The 15,029-nt window shown below is 38.8% G+C and overlaps 1 protein-coding gene across 2 annotated transcripts in view; it reads left to right on the top strand.

Moving 5' to 3' along the window:
• The window catches only part of SRGAP1 (SLIT-ROBO Rho GTPase activating protein 1), a 244,840-nt gene that overhangs the window by 199,509 nt on the left and 30,302 nt on the right, over positions 1 to 15,029 (top strand). The window contains exons 11-15 of one of the 2 annotated variants that reach the window (XM_019732457.2): positions 130 to 157; positions 4,429 to 4,462; positions 7,491 to 7,551; positions 7,711 to 7,788; positions 10,182 to 10,316. In XM_019732457.2, the coding sequence (XP_019588016.1) occupies positions 130 to 157; positions 4,429 to 4,462; positions 7,491 to 7,551; positions 7,711 to 7,788; positions 10,182 to 10,316 (336 nt within the window). Of the gene's footprint in view, positions 1 to 129; positions 158 to 3,821; positions 3,925 to 4,428; positions 4,463 to 7,490; positions 7,552 to 7,710; positions 7,789 to 10,181; positions 10,317 to 15,029 lie in introns of both variants that reach the window. The other variant, XM_019732456.2, reaches the window with a different exon arrangement.

Here is a 15,029-nt window from a genome sequence, read left to right as displayed (position 1 = left end):
CTTTTTGCCGTAAAATGTGTAAGGTGTTATAAACTCAGAATCTCAAAACAAGGGACAGATGATGCAAAAGATTACCAAATACCTTCCACTGATTCTATTCACTTTACTTATTTTTGCTTTTTTTTGCAGGTCATAGAGCCGAGTATATGACTACAAGGTAGGAAAACATTTCATCGTAACTTATATGGTGTCTCACACTCTCTTTTGTTTTTAACAGGAAGCAACCATTTAAACGCTGCAAGAATGAAATATTTTGTTAATGAACTTGGAAAGATAGTTTTGGGTTGACAAAACACAGTAACATGAAATGTTTGGGGTTCTCAAAAACCAGGTTTGCTCTGGCAGATTTGATTTCCCAATGGAATTAGGGGTGGAAAAAAAAAAGACCTAAATTGAATGGGTTTGGTTTATCTAATTTTCTAGAAGTCCAACAAGACTTTTGATTTAGTAATTCAATTAACAAGCAATGTTATGCATATATCTCCTCTCTTAACAAATAGAAAGTATGATTATTTACGTTCGGCTCCTACTTCCCCTTAGGTCACATAAAAATTAAAGCTATGTTGAATACTCAGGATTTTAGCTCTCTACCCCTTTTGGGTTTACTTTAAAGATTTAACTTTTAATGCCTACAACCATATTGCATTTCCTTTTTTCTTTTCTTTTCCTTTTTTTTTTTTTTTTTAGTTTATGGAAGGATTTTGAAACTACTGCTAAGACAGAAAAGCCTTTTTGGAAGCAGATTCTGCTTTGGGTTGGGGAAAGTTTGTGGCAACTTTTATTTTTCTATGTCCACATTTGTGCAACAGCCAAAAATTATTCTAATTGACATAGTAAGACTTTGCACTTTTGAAGCTGAGTTCTCTTTGAGGTAAGAGACATTCAGGACGCCCGTGTGCCTGTTGCGGTAATTGGCAAGTTGATTTTCAAGGTTCTATAATGTTCCTGCTGGACAATTTATGCAAAAGGAAGCCCCCCTCTGATTTCCTTGTGAAACAACCAGAAAGGACAGCTACTGACTTATCTAAACTTTACAAAAATACTGAAGGTTTTCTCCCCTATATCAGTGACAAAGAGGAATATTACTTCTGCAGAGTAATATGCAGCTTATGGAGCTTTTTTCACATATGGTATCCCTGTGCACTATCAACTATTTTACCTGTTGTTTCTAAATTGTAAATAATGTAAGGCACTTAAATTTTTTTTTCCAAAAAGGAAGGAATGCACATACATTGATGTACAATGAGAGCTGTAATTGCCAAACAGACTTGATAGTCACATATTCCAACTGGTACTTTTTCTCAGCCGCATGGGCAGCCAGATTATCAGGGAGTTATGTGGTAAGCACACACCCAGAATGAATCATCTTATTCGAAAGAGGCACAGCAAGGTGGCATGGGCCTGGCTGTGTTCACCTGATGTGTACATAGTAGAGCCAGAACCATCAGCACAGCAGTCCGCCTGAAAAGCCACGTCTGCCCTGGAAATTACTTGGATAAGCAGTTTGTTTTCATCTCAAGTTGCTCTCAGAAGTTTAGTATCTTCACACTTGTGTCATATTTTAGAACCCTTCGGAGAGGCGATTTTCAGGTCTTTAGTAGAAAACTCACAAGACATCCCTCCATTAGCCCCAGACAGGGGTTACTCTGCGTTTCTCGGTCATGCAGGTACAATTACCCAGGGCCAGTAGGGGCTTTGGCTCCAGCTACAATTTTGCTTGTCCCACAAATCAGTGACCAAAGGAAATGGGCCTGTGTTCTTATTCTCTTAGCTTTGTTAACTGCTCCAGATATCATCATATGTTGGACCTTGTTATAATAACCATTATTTCTAGCTTCAATATTTGATGCTTTGCTATCTTGGGACCTTGCTGACGCTGAAGAGACTGCCCCTCTGAGGGTTAGGCCAAGCCTAGGGAGAGTGTAAAGGACTTGTTTGCAAGTGTGCCTTTTGTATAATATACAAACCAAGCAATCCAGAGCCTGTCCGTCCCCTCAGCCAACTGCTTTATCTAGCTTTCACACTCAGGGCTACTCTTCCCATTCCCAAATCATCCAAAGGTCAGGTACCAGACAAAGAGGGACAGCTCCTATGCCCCAGAGCCCACCAAAATTATTCGAACTAGCCCATCCTAAACCTGCTCCCCCTGCCTTGTTTGCTCCTCCCCACGAGAACTACGGCAAAGGGTCTCGCCCACATTTTTGCTCACTCCCTCTGCCTCCTGACCAAGCCTGCTGCTTTCCCACGTGACCCCCGCATAGTGGCTTACCCCTCCTGTTGAGAACTGTGAGTAAAAAAACTGTCTTTTCAATGACAGTTGTCTACTTATCTGTTGACCTCACCACCCCTGAATAAAAATAAAGTCTAAAACACTTCTAAAATAATGAAGAGTGGATGAAATCAGGCACATATGGTTAAATTTCTTGGTGGGCAATTGTTTTCTGTTTTTTGTTTGTTTGTTTTTGTTTGTTTTAATCTACTAGATCCTTTCCTCTGTGAATGGCACAGCATTCAGTATGTAAAAGAAATCTCAGAAATTCCAGTGGTGGCACATTATGATATGCTACCTGGTAGACGTTTCCATATTTCAAAGCTTCTTGACACTTGGCAGAAGCTCCCTTTACCTCCAGGACCATGGGACTTCAGGTGCCCTTGCTGCACGCCTCACTAGTCATGAGCCCACCTGCTGGGAGAGTCTTAGAATGTGGCTGAGGAAGGCTGTATCAGCAAGTTTGTACCCCTCCCTCTCTTGATTGTGGTAATGAGGCTGCACAGGCTTCCACATAAATTCTTAGCATTTTGTTTCTATACTCCTTTCTGAATCGAATGAACTGAAAAGGTAGTTCTTCTTAGCGAGTTTGCAGCTTACTGAAGGGCTTTACCTAATTTCCAAGTGTGATACACATCCTCATCTAAACCTTCCAAGTCAGAAATTTACATTGAAATGTCCAGAGAGGTCTTGGGACTCTTCTTCCATGTATTCCATTCAGCACAGTTGTAGAAGTGGAGTCAGGTAATCCGGGACCTCTTTGCTCGAAGGGGAGAGGACAGAAGAGGTTCGCTCTCCAATTACAGAGCAAGACGATGCAGGGTTTCTAAATATAGAACATGGTACACTGGATGTGCATATTGCCACCAAAGCAAACAGACTGGAGATGGAGAGAGGCCAGAACGGAATAAATGGGGGCATCCTAATGTTCTACAAATATTTAGGTGATGAGATAGTTTGTTTTAAAGAAAGAACAATTCATGTGTCTGTACATCCATGCCCCAGAAATAACATTGAAACCCAACTCTGTCTTTTCACTTGCGATCTGTTAACAATTACTTTTGCAGAAAATGAAATCCCATTAATACCTGAGGGATACTGAACAGAGGTGATGTTTGCATTGAAGAATTATAACTAAAAATATGGTGTTTAATTTCTCATATTGGACTCTATGAGAGCCCTAATTTTTATGATCTTTCATGTCTTCTGTGTGACTTGTAAGCCAAATAACACAAATCTTGGTTTGTAACACTTGGTCAAATAGCTTGCAGTTCTATTTCGTGATGCTTATCATATTGAAACAAACTAGCCAATAAATGTCAACTACAATATACAAGAAAAGAATAGTCTGAATGAATAGCTTGTATGGTTATTGATACAGAAGTAAAAGTAAATACATGGGAAAGGGGAAGGACTACTTCCACCCCCTGCATGGGTGGGAATGGGGAAGGAATATAGAATTCCTGTGTTTTATAATTTTGATGTGACCTATGGGTGTTTCATTTATTGTTTGATTTCTGCCATGCTCAGTAATTATATTCCCTTCCCTTAGGCCTCCAAATGTTCCCCCTAAGCCCCAGAAACACAGGAAGTCCAGACCCCGCTCACAGTATAATGCTAAGTTGTTTAATGGGGATTTGGAAACGTTCGTCAAGGTACTGGCACCAGCCATCTGGGTGGCTGTTCTCCATGCTTCTGACTATAATGGTCTCAGCCTCTCATAAAAGGAGGCAGGTCATTATGTCCAAGTCTGTCCTGGGGCTCTTTGCTTTCCCAGAAAATCAATATAATATTTCCTGAAGTCAGAGAGAAAAGAATATTTGGTTTGAGTGCCTTCAGAAGAGGAAGTAACTGTGGGTATTCTGTGGGCAAAAGAGAAAGCCCTCTTTATTTAAAAAGAAAAAGACTAATTTGTACAAAAAGGAAAAGAGCTACCTGATAAAATGTTTGTTTTTACTCATGCAAATGGGATGGCACAAAATGTATTTTTAAAGTCCATTGTCAGGGTAGCTCTGAAAATCAGCAGGAGTTTTGGTTTCCCATGACTTGAGGAATTCATTATATTGGATAAATTGTAAGACCCTGTGGTCTGTATCTTGTATCTCTGCTGTGTTTACTCTGTCTTCTTTTTCATCCTGTATTTCTGATAATGCTTCTAGCCGAGGACGAAGGAACTCGCACGCGAGACATCAGGTATAGTGCTAGAGGGAAGGGAGGCCACAGCCTCTTTCACTCTTGGTATCATTTTCAAATCATAGTCATGCTTGGCTTTAATTAGGTTTCATAAGGTCTTTAAAAGAGAAATGTTTGCAGTTGGAAATTAGACAGGTTTATAAGTAAGCTTTACTGAGAAAGAAATTGTAGAAATCAAACACTGATTTAAGAATAATCTTCTCTAGTAAAACTGGACAAACTCTTAGTTTTTATATTATGTATTTGGTAAACATACCAAATTTGAGTCAGTGGCTTTTATTAAGGAAAGTCAATGTTAAATACCAAATGCACATTTAATTTGGACCCTTACGTAAATTTTACAAAACAGAGAAGAACTTTGTCTTTCATAGCTAACATTTGATGACATGGGCTGTAGTGTTTCTGAAGACAAAATTTATATCGGAAACCATTGCTAATTTCCCTTAATGTTATAGGTATCTTACTGTCTTAATAATATATTAGAGATATCTTTCTTTAAAGACATCTTTTATTAAATATGTACAGTAATGGTTTTAAAACGTGTGTGTGTGCGCCCATATGGCATGTGTATGAACAGGTAAATAGATACATGCATACATCGAGAGGTTGAATACCACTGGCAGTCTTAAAAATGAACCCTAACCCCGGAATTAAGTGAAAGGTCACTAGACAACCTAAATAGCAATCACAAATGCAGTGCCGTAAGCCTTAAACCCAGAAGAGCCTTATTGGTTCTAATTTAATATAAAATTATTGTCAAATTTGATTATCTCGTTTCCCAGCCCAGGGCTTATAAGCAGGGGCAAATTAGACGGAGCGAAGGGAATGATAAAATGAAAGCAGTGAGATGTGCCACTGATAGCCTGCTAGAGAGAATGAGAAGCTAGGAAAGCTCCAAGAAGCAGATGTATGACTCTGTTGTAGCTGATAACACAGTATGAGAATGACTGCTTAAGATGATAGGAAAGCACGTTACATTTTTAAAAGATTTTTCATAAGAACAGTTAAAGGAAACCAAATTTAAGTACTAAAGAAGGAGTAAACCAGTTATGGGAAATTCACTTAAGTGAACCCTTCACCATCCCAGATGGCACATTAAAGGATCTTTGGTAATGGCAATAATACAGCGGATACAGAGATCTCTAGACTTCTGAAAAATGCTCCATCATGGAGGTCCCCACAATATCACTGAGAGACAGCAGGAGCAAAACCGTTTTTCCTCTTTCAACCATGGGGAAACTGAGGTACAAAGGGGTTTGTTTGAATGGTAGATGGAACACAGCTCATTTTCTCACTTCCTGTAAAATATTCTACCAAAGCATCTGGCATCCATGAAATTAAAACACACATACACACTCGTTACTTTTTGACTCCAATATTCATTATATCAGAATGAAACATTGATAATAGCTAAAAGATCAGCAATTACTTGAGTAAATGTAAAGACAAAAATATTTTAAGGAATATGCAAACCTAAGGCATTTTTATTTAGAACTATTTTAGTGCAAACATTTCCCTTTTAATAACCTTATATTCTTTGTTTTTCTTTTTGTTTTAACAGTAAGTTCAGCAGAGATGCAAATTAATATTCTCCTTTTATCACTTACATCTAAATATTTGTTGCTGTTTTAGATTTACAGTGTTACATGAATTGGTCAGATAAAGGTTACTTCCCATAAACCATACTCGTTTCTTGAAAAACCTCCTCACATATTCAGTAGGTCTTGATCGAATATATCGTTATTTTTGAGCCAACTAGTCCACACTAAAAAGAGTTTTTATTCTTAAGGACCTTCTTTAAACAATTAATAAAGTTTACATTCCCAGAAAAACTTAATACAGGCTCCAGAAGTAATTGAATCACTAACTGGTTTATACACTGCTTAGATTGTCTTAAACCCTAAAATAAAACTGTTCCTCAAGTAGTGTATTTCCCATTCTAGGAATAGTAAAGAGTTTAAATTGCTGAGCCACATTATTTCCAATTCTTCCCCTGTGGCTTAATTGGAAAGGTTAATGGATTCTGAATTATTCTAATATATTAAGACAACCACATTCTTCTTGTGTTTCAGAATAAAATCCTCATGAATTAGTACCTGATGTCAGCTAATCATTTTGAATCTCCATGTTTCCACTGAAGGTCTAATTTCTGAAAGAGCAGTCTTAAAAAAAAGTACATGAAAAATAACTCCATCGTCAGTAACCTTCTTTAACTACATGGAGTGCATGGCTTATATACATATTTAACTGTGACCTCTGTAGCTCCTTCATCTCATTTGTCATCCATCCTATTCATGTTTTAAACCATTTCCAGAATTCACATTTGTTCAGTAGAGTGCTCTAGCTATATTACAAGATGTGGGGAAAGATGGTCAAAAAACGTTCCTTCCTAAGAAAATGAGATCTACTGAGATGTGCCTTTGTGCAATTTTTTTGCTTAATCCTTAAAACATGAAAAATAATAATAACAATGAAAAACCTATAAGGATGAGTAAGTTCTGATGCAAACTAAATAAATACATGACACATTATCAGCATCTGTAAAGCAATTCTCATATCACACATCTGGAAACACATAAGCCTCTCAGAGATGTCAGAGAGAGGGTCCTGAGACGGTGGCAAGTCCAGCCAGTCAGTCCTAAGATACGATGGTCAGAATACACAGAGTTCTTTTTAGGTCCATTAGATTAATATTTACAAAATAACCTTTTTAAAAACTGAGTGATTCTTATGTTTGTTTCGGTATGTGAGCCTTACTGTGAGTGTAAGAGATGAATTAGCTTTGAGACATCTCTAGGCACAGGAGAGTTAAATTGAAGCAGGATTGCCTTAAATGTATTTAGTTTGGTTTGTTCCAGAACTGAAACATACCTTCAATTCAATATAATTGTATTTGGAGACTTTGTGGAATATTTTAGAAGGGGTGTATGTGGAAACAATCATCTGGAAGAGTAAAAATCACTCTCTATTATGATGTGTGATTTAGGTCTCTCCCTTGCAGTTAACTGGTTTCCATCTCTTTACCCAGGATTCAGGACAGATCATCCCCCTCATTGTGGAAAGTTGTATTCGATTCATCAATCTCTATGGTAAGCCATACAACTACAGAAATCTTATTTAAAAAAAAAAAAATCATAGGAGTATTTCAAATAATGTGTCTTTCCATTTAACATTTAATGATTGAGCAAGGGGGAACCTTAGAGGATGGGATGCCATCTTTCACCGTCTTTCCCTTCTGTTCCCTTTAGGTCTTCAGCATCAGGGGATTTTCAGAGTGTCTGGTTCCCAGGTGGAGGTCAATGACATTAAAAATTCATTCGAGAGAGGTAATTGCGTGTCTGTACCTATAAACTAGCCATGTTAAAAAGTCGTCATTTTCTGGAGAGTGACGTGGCATGCTCATTTTGTGTACATTTAAAGCCTTTCTCTTTACGTTTACTTCATTTTGGGTATTGAGGTAAGAATCTATTTAGAATAGCTGAGAAATGAAGCCAAAATCATAATGCTCTGTTATTAAGTATAGAAAAGCCTGTGAGCTTCGTATCCTGATTTAGGACGGGCACTGATAAGCCTCAGCACGTGTGACAAAGGTGGCACATGAAAGCATTCTAGAACAGTGGCAAGACCTGCCCTGGGCCTAGAGAGCAGGTGTTTGAGGCAACTCATCCCAGCTTCACTTCTACGATCTTTGTCAGGAACTCTTTTCTTCCTTTTATTACCATCCCCAGACTCCATCCCAGGTTGGTGCCTTACTCTTGTTCACAGTTGGCCGTCATATATGTCCTCCTAGGGGTCGGCACGGTGGCTCAGGCGGTTGGAGCTCCGTGCTCCTAACACCAAAGGCTGCCAGTTCGATTCCCACATGGGCCAGTGGGCTCTCAACAACAAGGTTACTGGTTCAACTCCTCAACTCCCACAAGGGGTGGTGGGCAGTGCCCCCTACAACTAATAATGAGAACTGGAAGTGGAGCTGAACTGCACCCTCCACAACTAAGATTGAAAGGACAACTTACTTAGAAAAAAGTCCTGGAAGTACACACTGTTCCCCAATAAAGTCCTGTTCCCCTTCCCCAATAAAATCTTATATATATATATATATATATATCCTCCTACACTGTTAGTTAGCCCACTATGATTGCAAGGCCATACACTTTTGTGTCAAGCAAACCTAGAATCACATCAGACTCTTTCATTTACTAATCGTGTGATTTGGGTCAAGATACTCACCCCTCAGTTTCCTCCTCTGCAAAATTCCAGGATTGGTGTGAGGATTAGGAAGGTCTAATCCATGTAAATCCCTAACTTTTTAGCAACAGGCTCTTAGTTATTAATGCTCTCCAATTATAATCTGGATACATCTGCATCTCCCTTCCTGTGCTTGGCTGAGAATGCAGAGCAGGGAGGGGCGTCATGGCATGGAGAGAGGGCTCCTTTCTCTCTCAGTCCCATTTCCCCTGGCCTAGGCATGGCAGAGAGCCTTTGAAAGTCTGAAACCTTGGTTAAAGAGTCAACTTTGAGCCAGACTGTTTCCCTGTTCTGAATTCTCTGACTGATATGATGTGTAGAGCAGAGCACCCCCAGCACCCCCCCCCCCCCCCCAGCAGCTAAGTGTCTCGGTCTCTGGCACTGACCACATGCGGGGTGAGGTGGAATGTAGTCCACCACAGGCATTATTATTTTTCCTTGGAAATTCCCCTGATGTTTGTTATTTGTTTGTGATCTCTTTGGGTGAGGCTTTCTCACACTGGGCAAAAAAAAAAATATTTTGGTAAATTCATGTTTAATGATTTCCCACTCTAGGAGCAGAGAAAAGGTAATGCAGGTCCCTGAAAATAAACTTCCCCGAGAGGCAAAATAAATAACTTTAACTGCCATGTACAATTTTTGTGAACTTTAGAAGAGCAGTCTTGTGATTGAAAAAAAAAAATGGGAGTTTGATTTAAGTCTGCATAGTATTATATTGAGCTTCTTAAGGATTTTGTCTCAATTTAATTCTCAGGGAGATAGACTAGCCAGCCCTTTACCTAATATTTTAAAACTGCTTACCATAAAGAATAATATAATTTCCTATTGCAATATATTTTTTAAATGTCTACTTTGTATACAAATTCCTTGGTACTGCAAAGGGTACATTTTCAAATACCGCTTTCTGATTTCAGAATCTTCCAGTGCTGAAGGCAGCTTTCAGATATGCTGTGAACACCACCTTGCCACTTTGGGAAGCACTTACTTATTTAATTGTAGGTGTTCACAGTTAGGTGAAACCTACAATGTTTCTGATACGTTTTGCTTATCCATGTAGCATAGCCAGATAGGCCTATGTTGTGTCTTTTTTCCCTGGTAGGTTAAGAAACACAGAACGTAGTATTTGAATTCATGTCAAACGAAGATTACAGATTTTAGCTTCCAAAAAAAAAAAAAAAAAAAAAAACTTGGGTAAAATTTTAAATCCCACAATATTTTATTTTAAGATTTTGGTAACTTGTAAGGGATTATTTGGTAGCATAAGATTTTTAAAAAAGCTTTATTTTAGTCAACTATTTTTAAGTTAATCATGGGGTGGGATATCTAAGCCAATTATTTTCATTTTAGTACCATATAATCTTTCATAAAGTATAATTAAAAGATACATGTATATATAGAAATGTGTGTGTATAGAAACATATTTTTGTTCAGAGGAAAGAGAAACACTGTGCATGTCACTAATTTTTTTTTTCAGGTGAAAACCCTTTGGCTGATGAGCAGAGTAACCACGATATTAACTCAGTTGCTGGCGTTCTGAAGCTCTACTTCCGTGGGCTGGAAAACCCCCTCTTTCCTAAGGAAAGATTTAATGATCTGATTTCTTGTATCAGTAAGTGGATTTTTGGTGTTTTTTTTAAGTCTTTTCCCACCAGAATTGTTTCACTCACCAATTTCCTGGAAAAGGCAGTGGCCCCTCTCCACATACTCTCCGCCCTCCCCCCACCATTACCACCAAGTTTCTGTGACCGTTTGTTTTCTTTCTGGATCCAGCGTGAGTCATCCTCCCAGCTGTGGCCTCACCCTTAGCTGAGTGGGCTTTGCTCCTGAACTTGCTCAGGCTCCGTAGGGCCCAAGAGTTTCCCACTGAGTGACTAGAATAAAGCAGAAAGGCAGGTCCCAAACAGGTAAGGGAGAGGAGGACATTGTAAGCATGGAAATATAGCTTCTTTCTGGCTTTTGGTTCTCCACCAGTCTTAAGAGTGGGGTAATTTATCTATCTTGAATATGACTTCAAGAAATAAGGTAAAATGAAATACATGATCATTATTACAGTACAGGAACACCAGGTGGCAATTACCTGTCAGTGGGCATCCCCAGCTAATCGGCAAAGTTGATCTGAGGCTGTGGATGATACGTTATGAAACCAGTAATCATCGGCAGACTAACGCATGGCTGTTTTCTTCAGTGGGGGCTTTTGATATTACAGGAAGGAAGGAAGATGAAAATAATATCGGGAATTAGATATTAACCATAATTAAGTTTCATACATCTAAATATGTAGTGCCCCTTGAATTCCATTTGCCCAGGGAAGGGTCTAGAGCTGACTTGACTTAAATCACACAGTGAGGGCTTTTGTAAGAATCAAGCTTTACTCTAATGAGGAAACCTCCTATTCCCTGACTTCCCAACCTCCCACCTGAATCAACAAGTTCTATTGACTTGACCTCAAAAAAATCTCTGTGCTCAGCCCTCCTTGCCCATTTACATCCCAGTTTCTCCCTGGGGCTGTTGTTACAGCCTCTTAAGTGGATTCCTACTTCTAGGTTTTGCCTTCTCTCCCCACCCTCCACTTCATTCCATCTTTCACACTGTAGCTAGATTTGAAAGGACAAGTTGAGTTACATCACTCCCATCCACCCCTCTCCCGCTAAAACCCATTTCAGTCTTGCCCCCCCGCCCCTCCATGGCCGATCCATAGAATTTAATTCTTCTGTTATCTAACCTCTTTCTACTTCTGTATGCTTATCTCCTGCCACCTCTGCCCTGTTTACTTTGTATTCCAGCAATAGCAAACTAAGCATGCCGGGCCATTTCCCCCCTCCATGCCTTTGCCCGTGCTGTTTCATCTGCTATCCTTGATAGCCGTTTGACATCTGCTACAGGGCTTTGCTGGACTGACTGGTACTTCTCCTAGAACACCACCCTCCCCACCACCCAACACTCCTCTGTGAGTGTTCCATTGTGTACCTATGTCTATAATTTTCTTAACCACCCCACATTGCACTGTTTTTAACCCCACTATCTCCCTGTACTAGAAAGAGAGTTTAGGGAAGAGGTTGAGAATATAGGCTCTGGACTCAAACAGCCTAGGTCCAAATCCCACGTCCAAATGGCTACCAGCTGTGTGACCTTAGGCAAATCTCTGCACCTCAGTTTCATCATCTATAAAATAGGGAGAATATTAGGTCATGTATCATAGGGTTGTGAGAATTAAATGAGTTAATACATGTAAAGTGCCAAGAAGAGTGCCTGGCAGAGTTTGTTCAATGAAAGGCCTACAGTTAAGCTCTACAGGCCTCTAAGGTCTTATTGGATTATTCAGTTTTGTAGTCCCAACCGTTGGCATAGTTAATTCCAGGCACATAGTAAGTGTGTAATTCATGGTTATTAAATCAAATTTAAATGAAATGAGGAGTCAAAATTCCACCAAAATTCTTTTGTTGGCATTTATGCCTACAGTCTTGGCTCTCGTTGGGTATGAATTCACTGGTCGTAATTACCTTCCCCCTCACCCCATACAGTCTGATGTCTTGTTTGGAATTCAGAAGTGTGTCTCTATGTTCATTCCAAGGTCCTTGCATAATCTGAGTCATCTCGGTTGGCCTCTGACCCAGCTGGAAAGAACTGAAAAGGAGGTGTCACACTTCTGGAATTCTCCTTTGGCCATGTCCAAAGATTTCCCTCACATCCTAGCCAGAAAGCTTAAATCTGGAAAAATAATAAGCATTCTACAATGCTTAGAGGTTTCCTAGGTACATACATATTATCAACGTTTATACATGTACCAGTTGGATAAAGAACATTGGGCTACATTGTCAGCTACTGTTGTAAAATTATTTCACACTTTCATTGGATGAGAAATATTATTTCTTTGTGGTTATTAAAAGCTGAAGCCATAGCATTGGAAATATCTAGATTCAAATCCTAGCGTTCCCACTTAACAGCTTTGTAACCTTGGGCAGAGATTAATACTTAATCTTATTGAATATCTGTTTGTTTGTCTACTTCATAGAGTCTGTGTGGAGAATAAATGAGATAATCCATATAAAGTGTTTAGCATCATGCCTAGCACATAGTAAGCCCCAATAAGTGATGCTAGCTGTCATCATTACAACTATTAACAACTGCTCCTACTGTAAACTCAGGTCGCATATGCCAACACCTGGGTTAGCCACTTACCATTCTGTCTGTTCTGCTAAACATGTGTTTCTTTGACATAATTACCTCAGGCATTTGAAAACAATGTTAGTCTAATCCACAGGTTGTGTTGGTTCCAGCATGATTTTACCCAGCACATTACACATTTTGTAACAATCCAAGACAAGTTTTCCACAATTAAAGAGTTAGCCTTAGCAAAATATGAAGAGACTGTAAGGGAAAACTGGAAAATCCACAGAAATATCTTCGTTTCATGCAAGCAGTGTCTTACATGAAATGCTGCAAGTATAAAGGAAGAAGCTGCAAAGACATTTACCCCTGTATTAGGACAAGGGATTAATAATACTTGGGTTAAAATTTATGAACATAGTCTCTAATACCCTCCAGGACCTACATCTCAAAGAAGCAGGAACCCTGGGGTTTAGGCTGATAAGGATGCTAGGTGCACACACCAGTAGAGAGTTAACTGTGCTGGTAATTTAAGCAGGATTGTTAATGTTTTTGTTAGTGCTCTGGTAACAAACTTTCATAGGTGTTAAGCAGTCTGTCCCAACCCAACTTTTCCCCATAAGTCCTGTTATTTTTAGTGCGCAGTTTTACGGAATAGGCTGTTTTCAAGAGCATGTAATAGCACATATATAACAACCCCTTTTCTTCCAACATCTAATCTCTTAAGAAAAAGAGGGGATTCCTGACTATTATTGAGTTATCTCTAGGTAAGCACTTTCTTTTACCAGTGTGACTGTGATGTAGCTGTATTTTTCCTGGATTTTCAATTAATTCCGTAATATATTCATCATTTTATCCTTTCTTTGATATTACAAACTATTGGTGATTTGAACCATTGGTTAAACCTACACTGTGGAAAACTTTTCTGGGGATTCAAAGTCTTGATTTTTGCATTCAAAGGGCTTAAAATCTAGTAGCAGAGATAAGACATTTACAAATAAATACAATCTAAATTAGTATGTCATACAAGCCCAAAGATTTAGAAGTTTTAGGGGAGAGAGAGAGATCTCAAGGAGATCGATTGTTTTTATTCATGTCATATTCTCCTAGAATTGCCATAATTGTATTTGATTTTCCCTGTTAAGGTAATTGCATGTGACAGTTATTTTTGTATAGAAAAATCTTCCCTTTTCGTCTTTTCTAAGAGTTTACATAACCCTCTGGAACACCGACTACTTTTTGCTTACCTATATTTGGATTATTTGGGGAAAGATTTTTTTTTTTATGGTGAGTTATTATTATACCATTTTTATGTCCCTAAATACCACATTCTTTGGAAGCTTGCAGTGTATGTAGTAAAAGGGAATTGGTCTTAGCATTCTCTCTTTTTTTAATGTGTACTATTCCCCAATTCACTGCAAATTTTTTTTTTAAATCGCTTATCTGAAGACTCGGTGAACTCAAATGCAATTTAAATTTGAAGTGACAAACTTCGTAGTCTCTCAGTTTCTCACCCAAGGATTGTTTTATTTATTTTTTTAAACCATCCACTTTGTGAATGGTTTTGCGAATGCTCCAGATTATGCCCACACAGTCTGGGCAGCTTCTAGAATGTCTGTGTATTATAGCTTTGAGATTCCCTAGGGCATAAGTCCAAGTGACTTGCTCAAGAAGGGCTACTCGAGCAATTCTTGGTCTACCCTGGCTGCCTCAGGACTGAGCCCAGATGAAACATTTGCACTTCATTTTCCATTATGTGTTATTATTACTTGGGGGCTACTCTGGACATGAGGAAACATTTTGGGGGATTTATTTTACCTATCGCAAAACCAGCAAGTAGTCATTGTGGAATATGTGAAATATATACAGAAGCACATAGAAGAAAATAATGCCACTACCCAAAGAGAACCAATGGTGTGTACACATTTTGTCACATTTCCTTCTGCTCTTTTTCTATTCACGTGCTCATTCAACATCTTTTTAAAGCCAAAGTAGAATTGTACTGTCCATTTTGTTCAGAACCACCCTTCTTTTTTGACTTTCTTATTATAAAAAATTTCGAAGATCTACAAAAGGATACAGGAAAATATAATGACCCCAGTATAAACAGTCACCTAGCTTTAACAGTTTTCATTTCTTGGACAAAATTAGCCCACCTATTCTCCTTCCATCATCCCTCTGACATCATATCACATCACCTGTATGTAAGGATCTA

This window comes from Rhinolophus sinicus, linkage group LG02, assembly GCF_036562045.2.
Source record: "Rhinolophus sinicus isolate RSC01 linkage group LG02, ASM3656204v1, whole genome shotgun sequence".
NCBI classification, from domain to species: domain Eukaryota; kingdom Metazoa; phylum Chordata; class Mammalia; order Chiroptera; family Rhinolophidae; genus Rhinolophus; species Rhinolophus sinicus.
The sequence above is the reverse complement of the archived record's forward strand: the minus strand, read 5'-3'. Positions and strand labels throughout refer to the sequence as shown.